The sequence below is a fragment of the Haliaeetus albicilla genome, chromosome 22 (assembly GCF_947461875.1).
Source record: "Haliaeetus albicilla chromosome 22, bHalAlb1.1, whole genome shotgun sequence".
Taxonomy (NCBI): Eukaryota; Metazoa; Chordata; class Aves; order Accipitriformes; family Accipitridae; genus Haliaeetus; species Haliaeetus albicilla.
The window spans coordinates 6665396-6674245 of NC_091504.1; the positions used below are offsets into that span (position 1 = coordinate 6665396).

General features: G+C 71.2%; 1 protein-coding gene across 1 annotated transcript; it reads left to right on the forward strand.

The window, feature by feature from the left end:
- The first annotated feature begins 154 nt into the window (after positions 1–154).
- Positions 155–8286, forward strand: MAP3K11 (mitogen-activated protein kinase kinase kinase 11). Its single transcript, XM_069809471.1, has 10 exons — positions 155–1801; positions 2678–2858; positions 3306–3454; positions 3842–4011; positions 4993–5224; positions 5317–5433; positions 5784–5868; positions 5955–6031; positions 6140–6868; positions 7631–8286. Exons 1-10 carry the CDS (start codon positions 1156–1158, stop codon positions 7822–7824), a joined length of 2580 nt encoding a protein of 859 aa, XP_069665572.1. The 5' UTR covers positions 155–1155; the 3' UTR covers positions 7825–8286.
- The last annotated feature ends 564 nt before the right edge of the window (positions 8287–8850 follow it).

The window sequence follows — 8850 nt, forward strand, 5'->3', positions numbered from 1 at the left end:
CCGCGCTCGCTGAGGAGGGGGCTCCGCGCATGCGCGTAGCGAGAGGTTTTTATTTGGGGGGGGTAAGTAGGCCTAGACCCCCTGTAATGGCGCCGGGAGGGGGGTCCTGCCCCACCCCTCCCCGGTCCCCCCGTTCGGGGGGACCGGGGAGGGGGGGGCAGGACCCCCCCCCGGTGGGGATCCAGGCCTCGCCGCCCCACCGCGGGCCTAGGCCTCAGGGTAGGCCCCGGGGCCCCCTAAGTGGTCCCCGTGTCCATCCCCCCTTCAGTGGGCCCAAGCGTCCGGTTCCCCCCCCCCCGCCTTTTTCTCCTTCATCCCCGGTCCCGCCCCGTCCGGCCCTGGTTCCTTTTCCTTTGTCCCGGTGACAATGTCCCGGCTCCGCCTTCCCCGGTGCCGCCTCCAGCCAGCGCGGGACGGGACTGGGGGGGGGGGGGTGTGGGGGAGAAACCGCCGCCGACCCCCCCGGGGAACCCACAGGCGTCCGGGTCGACCCCCTCTTCCCGCCTGCTTCCCCCCCCCCCTTTTACCCCCAGCAACATCCCGGGGGATGCTGCTTCCTTAAACCCCCCCCCCCCCGACCCGGGACGCACCGGCGGGGATCAGGCGGGGACGGGACGGGGGCTGCTGGGGGTCGGGGGGGGTCAGGGGAGGGACCATGGGGGCCCACAGGGGCTTGTAGCGGCTGGGGGGGGACCTATAGGACCCCCAGGGACCCTGGTAACCCCTCAGGGACCCGTAGGAGCTGTAGAGACCGAGGTAAGGTATAGCGACCCGTGGGGACCCCCGGTGACCCCTAGACCCCCACCATACGCACCCCTAGACCCCTGTAGGGCCCCAGAGATCCCCATAGGCAACTATAGGCACTTGTAGACCCCCATAGACCCCCACGGGCCCCCAGAGACCCCTCCTAGACCCCCATAGGCACTCCTAGACCCCCACAGGCCCCCTGTTGCCCCAGCGGGACCCCCCCCGGAGCTGTCAGACCTTACAGGCAGCACCTGTAGGGAGACCCCGGTGACCCCCAGGAGCTATAGGACCCCCCATGGGGTCCCCCTGGCACCCGTAGGACTCCCCCAGGCACCTGTAGCAGCCCCCTCCCTTCCTGAGCACCCATTCGACCCCCAGCGGGGGGCTGGGGTGGGGGGGGAGCACCCCATGGAGTGGGGCCGGGCATCCCTCTCCCCGTCCCCCCCGGGGGGGTCCCGCTCCCCCTCACCCCCCTTCCTGGAGGGTTCCCGCTCCCCCTCCCCCTCCCCTCCAGGGGGGTCCCGTTCTCCTTCCCCCCCCTTCTTGGGGGGGTCTCGCTCCCCTTCCCCTGCCTCCGCAGGGGGGTCCCGCTCCCCTTCGCCCCCCTCCCCGGGAGGGTCCCGCTCCCCCTCGCCCCCGGGGGGGGGTCCGGCGCGGGCGGCTTTCGGGGAGCTGCGGCTGGAGGAGGTGATCGGGGCGGGGGGCTTCGGGAGGGTCTTCCGGGGGACCTGGCGGGGGCAGGTGGTGGCGGTGAAGGCGGCGCGGGGGGACGCGGGGGCGGCAGGGGCGGCCAGCCTGCGGCGGGAGGCCCGGCTCTACGCCCGCCTGCGGCACCCCAACGTGGTGGCCCTGCGTGCCGTCTGCCTGGAGCCCCCCCACCTCTGCCTCGTGATGGAGTTCGCGGCAGGGGGGCCCCTCTCGCGGGCACTGGCGGGGCGCAGGGTGCCCCCCGCCGTCCTGCTGGACTGGGCCCGGCAGGTGGCCCGGGGGATGCGATACCTGCACGCCGGGACCCCCGTCCCCCTCATCCACCGCGACCTCAAGTCCAGCAACGGTGAGCATGGTGGTGGCAGCGGGAGGGGGGCACCCGTGGGTGCTCCCAGTGGATGGGGTGGGGGGACACGCCGTGTAGTGGGGTAACAGGGCGCCCATGGGTGTTCCTGGTGATGGGGTGGGGGGCAACGGGATAGGGACGCACCATGCAATGAGTAATGGGGCACCCATGGGTGTTCCTGGTGATGGGGTGGGGGGATGCACCATATAAGAGGGTAATGGGGCACCCATGGGTGCTCCTGTCAGTGGGGTGGAGGGCAATGGGGCAGGGGGATGCACCGTGCAATGGGTAATGGGGCACCCATGGGTGCTTTTGGCGATGGGGTAGGGGGACACAGCATGTAGTGGGGTAATGGGGCACCCATGGGTGCTCCTGGCATTGGGGTGGGGGGGATGCACTGGGTAATGGGGCACCCATGGGGGCTGTTTGAAATGGGACAGGGGGAATGCACCATGTAATGGGGTAATGGGGCACCCATGGGTGCTCCTGGCGATGGGGTGGGGGGGATGCACTATGTAGTGGGGTAATGGGATACCCATGCGTGCTCTTGGCAACGGTGTGGGGGGAAATGCACTGCATAATGGAGCACCCATGGGTGTTTCTGGTGACGGCGTTGGGGGGAAATGGGGCAGGGGAACGCACCGTGCAATGGGTAGTGGGGCACCCATGGGTGCTCCTGGCGATGGGGTGGGGGGACACCCACCGTGTAGTGGGGTAATGGGGCACCCATGGGTGCTCCTGGTGATGGGGCGGGGGGCAGCCCGTGGAGCAGAGAGGGACCCCAGAGGCCCTTGGGAGTCAGGGCTGGGGTCCCAGGGGTGGGGGGTCCCAGACGCCAGGGTCTGCTGACCCACCCCCCTCCGCCCACCCCCCCAGTTCTGCTGGCGCAGCCGGTGGAGGGAGACGATGTCAGCGGGAAAACGCTGAAGATCACCGACTTCGGCCTCGCCCGCGAGTGGCAGCGCACGACGAAGATGAGCGCGGCCGGCACCTACGCCTGGATGGCGCCCGAGGTCATCAAGGCGTCCACCTTCTCCAAGGGCAGCGACGTCTGGAGGTACCGCGTCTTGAGGGGGGGGGGGGTCCCGGGAGGTGCCGTGGGGAGGATGGGGACCCCTCAGTCCTGGGGGACCCTGACATCTGGGTCTGGGGGAGGGGGTGGAGGGTGCCTGGATGTCCTGGGCACCCTGGGGGGGGCATGGGGACCCCCATCCCTGAGTCCTGGGGTACTCAGACATTTGGGTCCCTGTGGGGGGGAGTGGAAGACCCTCAGATGCGTGTGTCCATGGCGATGGGGGGGGGCGGAATGAAGGGTGCCTGGATTTCCTGGGGACCCTGGGGGGGCATGGGGACCCCCATCCCTGAGTCCTGGGGTACCTGGCCACCTGGGTCCATGGGTGGGGGGGATGCAGGGCACCCAAACACCTGGGTCCCTGGGGGTTTTGGGGGGGTGTCAGAGCGGGTCCAGGGTCTGACACCACCCCCCTGCCCCCCCTCTCCCCAGTTACGGGGTGCTGCTGTGGGAGCTGCTGACCGGGGAGGTGCCGTACCGGGGGATCGACGGGCTGGCGGTGGCGTACGGGGTGGCCGTCAACAAACTGACGCTGCCCATCCCCTCCACCTGCCCCCAACCCTTCGCCCAGCTGATGGCAGGTCCGTGCTGGGGGGCTGGGGGGGGCGCTGGGACCTCTGGGGGGTACCCGGACACCTGGGGGGCACTCAGGGGGCTGGGCCCTTTGTGGGGTTGGGGGGTACCCAGATGCCTGGGTCCCCGGGTGGGAAGGTTGGGGATGGGGACCCCCACTCCTAAGTCCTGGAGTACCCAGACACCTGGGTCCGTGGAGGGGGGGGGTGGATGGTGCCTGGATGTCCTGGGGACCCTGGGTGGGGTGTGGGGACCCCCACTCCTGAGTCCTGGGGTACCTGGATGCCTGGGTCCATGAGGGCGCTCCTGGGTCCCCAGTGGGAGCCCCTACGTCCCATGGGGGACACCGGGGTTCCTCAGGAGCGCCCCCCCCAGACACCTGGGTGCCCCCGCAGCCTGCTGGGAGCAGGACCCCCACCGACGGCCGGGCTTCGGGACCATCCTGCGGCGGCTGTCAGGGCTGGAGCCGGCGGGGCTGGGGCCCCCCGAGTCCTTCCACTCCCTGCAGGAGAGCTGGCGCCGCGAGATCCAGGGGCTCTTTGACGAGCTGCGGGCGCGGGAGAAGGTGCCGCCCCCAGGAACCCCCCAGGACCCTCCCCAAACACCTGGGACCCCCCTGGCCCCTCCTGGGACCCCCTTCAACCATGGGGACACCCTGGGACTCTCTGGGATCCTTTTGGGAGATCTGCGGGACGCCCCTCGGACACTCTTAGATCCTCTGGGACCCCCCCGGGACACTTAGGATGCCCTGGGACCCCCCCTTGGAACCCCCCTCAGATCCCTTGGGACCCCTCCGGGACACTTAGGACCCCCTGGGGCCCCCCTGGGACACCCTCAGGTCCTCAGAGATCCCCCTGGGACACCCTCCGATCCTCTGGGACCCCTTTGGGACACTTAGGATCCCCTAGGACCCAGCCCCGGGACACCCTCAGATCCCCTGGGACCCCCCGGGACACCCTCAGATCCTCAGAGACCCCCCTGGGACACCCTCAGATCCTCTGGGACCCCTCCGGGACACTTAGGACCCCCTGAGACCCCCTCGGGACACTCTCAGATTTGCTGGGACCCCCTTGGGACCCTCTCAGATCTCCTGAGACCTCTCTGGGATGCCTAGGACCCCCTGAGACCCCCTCGGGACACTCTCAGATCACCTGCGACCCCCCCGGGACGCTTAGGACCCCCTGAGGGCCCCCTGGGACACCCTGAGATCATCAGAGACCCCCCTGGGATACCCTCAGATCCCCTGGGACCCCCTCAGGACACTTAGGACCCCCTGGGACTGCCCCGGGACACACTCAGATCCTCTGGGCCCCCCCTGGAACACCTGGGACCCCCTTGGGACCCTCTCTGATCCCCTGGGACCCCCCCAGGACACCCTGCAACCCCCCCGGGCCACTTTCAGATTCCTTGGGACCCCCAAGTGCCCCCCCCAAACCCAGCAGCGGCAGCCTGACCCTGTCCTGGTGCTGCTCACAGCTGGTCCATGCCCCCCCCGTCCCCGTGTCCGTGTCTCCCCCCCACCCCGATCCCGTGCCCCCCCCCCCAGGAGCTGCGGAGCCGGGAGGAGGCGGTGGCGCGGGCGTCGCGGGCGCAGCGGTGCCAGGCCGAGGCGCTGCGGCAGCGGGAGGCGGCGGTGGCGCGGCGGGAGCTGGAGGTGCTGGAGCGGGAGCTCAGCCTGATGCTGCGGGGACCCCCCCGGCCCCCCCCAGCCCCCAAACGACGGAGACCCCCCTTCCGACGGCCCCGACGGCCCGCCGACCACATCGGCATGCCCCAGGGTACGGGGGGGGGGGGGGCGCTGGGGGGGCAGTTGGGTTTGGGGGGGGACTGGGGGCTGCGCTGACCCCTGTGCCCCCCCTTGCCCCCCCAGATTTCAAGCACCGCCTGACAGTCCAGGCTGCACCGGGGGGGGATCCCCGGAGCCGTGACCCCCAGGAGGGGCTGGGGGGGGGGTCGCCCCCCTTCCCCCGCCTGCGCGCCATCCAGTGTGAGTAATGTCATCATTTGGGGGGGGGGGGGCAGCCAATCAGGGAGGTGCTGCCTGTGATGTCACGTCTGCTGGGAGGTGATGTCAGAGATCCTAGGTGGCTAGGCAGTCTTGGGTGGTGATGTCATCGCTGCTGACATATGACATCGCCAGCTAGGCGGTGGAGAAAGCAATGTCGCACACCGGCGGGAAGGGAAGCGGGAGGAAATGACATCACAGACCCAGCTGGGATTGGTGGGTGGGGTGTGACGTCACAGCTAGGGGAGGGCGGGAGTGTTTTGCAATGACGCCGTGCCGGGTGTGATGTCATGCCGCCCCGCGGATGACATCACGCCCCTCTCTGCCCCCAGTGGAGCCGGAGGAGGAGGAGGAGCCGCCACGGGGGCTCGGGGGTCTGGAGCGGCGCGGGGGGAAGGGCAGCGCCCTCAATGGCAGGTGGGTCCCGCACCCCTGGGGGGGGTCGGGGGGGGCCTGGGGGGGTTCTCGGTCCCCCCCACCCCAACACCTGGGTCCCCCCGCAGGCGGAGGCTGCGGCCGGAGGAGACCACCTGGTACCTGGATGCCGACGAGGTCAGCCCGGGGGATGCGTCCCCCAACGGTGAGTCCCTGGGGGGGTCCCCGGGGGTGGGGAGGGAGGGGATGGTGGTCCTGGGGGGTCGTCGGGGGTCCTGCCTCCGCTCACGCCCCCCCCCCTCATTTCCCACAGGCGAGGCTGGGACCCCCGAGCCTGAGGAGGGCCGGGGGGAGCGGGGGGGGACCCCGCGGCTGCTCCGCCGGGCGCTGCTGCGGGGTTCGGCCCTGCTGGCGTCCCTGGGGCTTGGCCGCGACCTGTCCCCCGCTGAGACCCCCCGCAGCCCCCCGCCCTCCCCCGGCCTTCTCCGCCTGTCCCCCCGCCGGCCTGCACGCGCGCCCGGGACCCCCGAGACGGGGCGGGCTCGCACCCCGGGGTCCCCGGAGCTGAGCTCGCCTGGGACCCCTGAGCCAAGCCGGGCCCGGGTCCCTGGGTCCCCGGAGCTGAGCTCACCTGGGACCCCCGAGCCGGGTCGCGCCCAGACGCCCGGGTCCCCTGAGCCAAGCCAAGCCCGGACGCCTGAGTCCCCAGATCCGAGCCAAGTCCGGACCCCTGGCACCCCAGACCCAGGTCAGGACCAGACCCCTGGGACCCCCGAGCAGGGGCGGGCCCGGACCCCTGGGACCCTGGAGCTGAATTGGTCCCGGACCCCTGAGCAAGGGGGAGCCCGGACCCCCGGGACCCCTGAGCTGAGCCGTGCCCGGACTCCCGGGACCCCTGAGCTGGGTCGCGCCCAGACCCCTGGGACCCCTGAGCCGAGCCGTGGCCGGACCCCCGGGACCCCAGAGCTGGTGCTGCAGCCGTCGCCCCTGGGTGCCCGGAGACCCCGCGAGCTGAGCCCGGGCGCTGGGACCCCCGGGTGGGGTAAGTGGGGCTGGGGGCAAGGGGCAACTTGGGGGGGGGTTGTCTGTGGGGCAGTTGGGGGGGTCTGTGGGGCAGCTATGGGGTAGTTGGTGTGTCCGTGGGCTGGTCATGGGGCTCTGTGGGGAGCTTATGGGGCAGTTGGGGGTCTGTGGGGCGGTTATGGGGCACTTGGGGGGTCTGTGGGGCAGCTATGGGGCACTTGGGGAGACTGTGGGGTGGTTATGGGGCACTTGGGGGGGTCTGTGGGGCGGCTATGGGGCACTTGGGGGGTCTGTGGGGCGGCTATGGGGCACTTGGGGAGACTGGGGCAGCTATGGGGCACTTGGGGGGTCTGTGGGGCAGCTATGGGGCACTTGGGGAGACTGTGGGGTGGTTATGGGGCACTTGGGGGGTCTGTGGGGCAGCTATGGGGCAGTCGTGGGGTCTGTGGGGCAATTATGGGGCAGTTGGAGGTCTGTGGGGCAGCTATGGGGCAGTTTGGGAGCGCAATAGCTGGTCATGGGACTCTGCAGGGCAGTTACGGGGCAGCAGGGGGGTCCGTGGGGCAGATATGAGATGGTGGGGGCATCCGTGGGGCAGGTGTGGGGCTCTATGGGGAGGCTATGGGGCAGCTGGGGGGCCTGGGGGCCAGCCGGGGGGGGGGCCATGGGGCAGCCGTGGGGGCCGTGGGGCGGTTCTGGGGGGGGCCGTGGGGCAGTTTCGGGGCTCAGGGAGGGCAGTGGGCCCCCCCTGACGGCCCCCCCTCCCCGGCTCCCCCCCCAGGTGTGGTGCTGCCCAGCCCCCCGTCCCCGCGCCCCCCCGGCTCCCCCGGCCCCCCCGGCCCGGCGGCGCGACCCCGCCCCTCCCCCCTGCGCCCCCGCATCGACCCCTGGAGCTTCGTCTCGGCGGGACCCCGGCGGGACCCGCCCCCCGGCGACCCCTGGGCCCGCCCCCGCGACCCCTTCAACGACCAATGAGGGACGACGACGCTCCCGCCTCCCCAGCGGGTGGGTGGGCAGGGCAGGGGGCGACGCAGGAAGTCCCGCCTCTGCAGGGATGCCCCGCCCTCCGCCACCCCCCGGGATGGGACAGATGGCTGGTGACAGAGGAAGTCCCGCCCACTCAGGCACCCCATGGGTCAAAGCAAAGGGCATTACAGGAAATCCCGCCTTCGCCAAGGCGGGGACACCTTCTACGGCAGGAAGTCCCGCCCCCATCCCCTCCTTTCTGGCAGTGAAAAGCGGAAATCCCGCCCCATCAGTGGGGGAAAATGGGAAGTCCCGCCTCCTCTGGTGGGGAAAACAGGAAATCCTGCCCTCATCGGGGGGGGGGGGGGGAACAGGAAATCCCGCCCCCTCTGGTGGGGAAAATGGGAAGTCCCACCCTCATCCGTGGGGGAAAACAGGAAATCCCGCCCCCTCTGGTGGGGAAAACAGGAAGTCCCGTTCTCATCTGTGGGGGAAAACAGGAAATCCCACCCCCTCTGGCAGGAAAAAGAGGAAGTCCCGCCTCCGGGGGGGGAGGGGGGGCTGATTATACACTGGAAGGGGGTGCTGCCCCTCCTCCCCTCGTTAGCACTGACGAAGCGGCGCCGATGGCGTGGGGGGAGGGGGGCTGGGAGCGAACGCAGCCAAATAAACTCCTGACGACCCCCCAGCCCCCGCCTCCTCCTTGCGCCCCACAGCGGGACCCGGGGGGGGGCCCATCCCCCCCCCATCCCCCCCACGGGGGGGACACCCGGGTGTTCGGGAGCCGCCCCCACCCCCCCCGAATCCGTGTCCGGCCTTTCCCAGCGCTGGAAGAGGACCCGGCCATCCGGGTTCCTCCCCTCCCCCCCCCCATTCCCCCCCCCCAATTCCTGGCGAGCACCCGGCCGTCCCGGCTCCCGCCCACCCTCCCCCGCTCCAGCGGGATCCCAGCCGGCCCCCCCCCAACCCCCCCCCCCAACCCCATTCCGGAGCGATCCCGAGCGTCCGCCTTCCCGAGGCCGACGGGAACGCGGG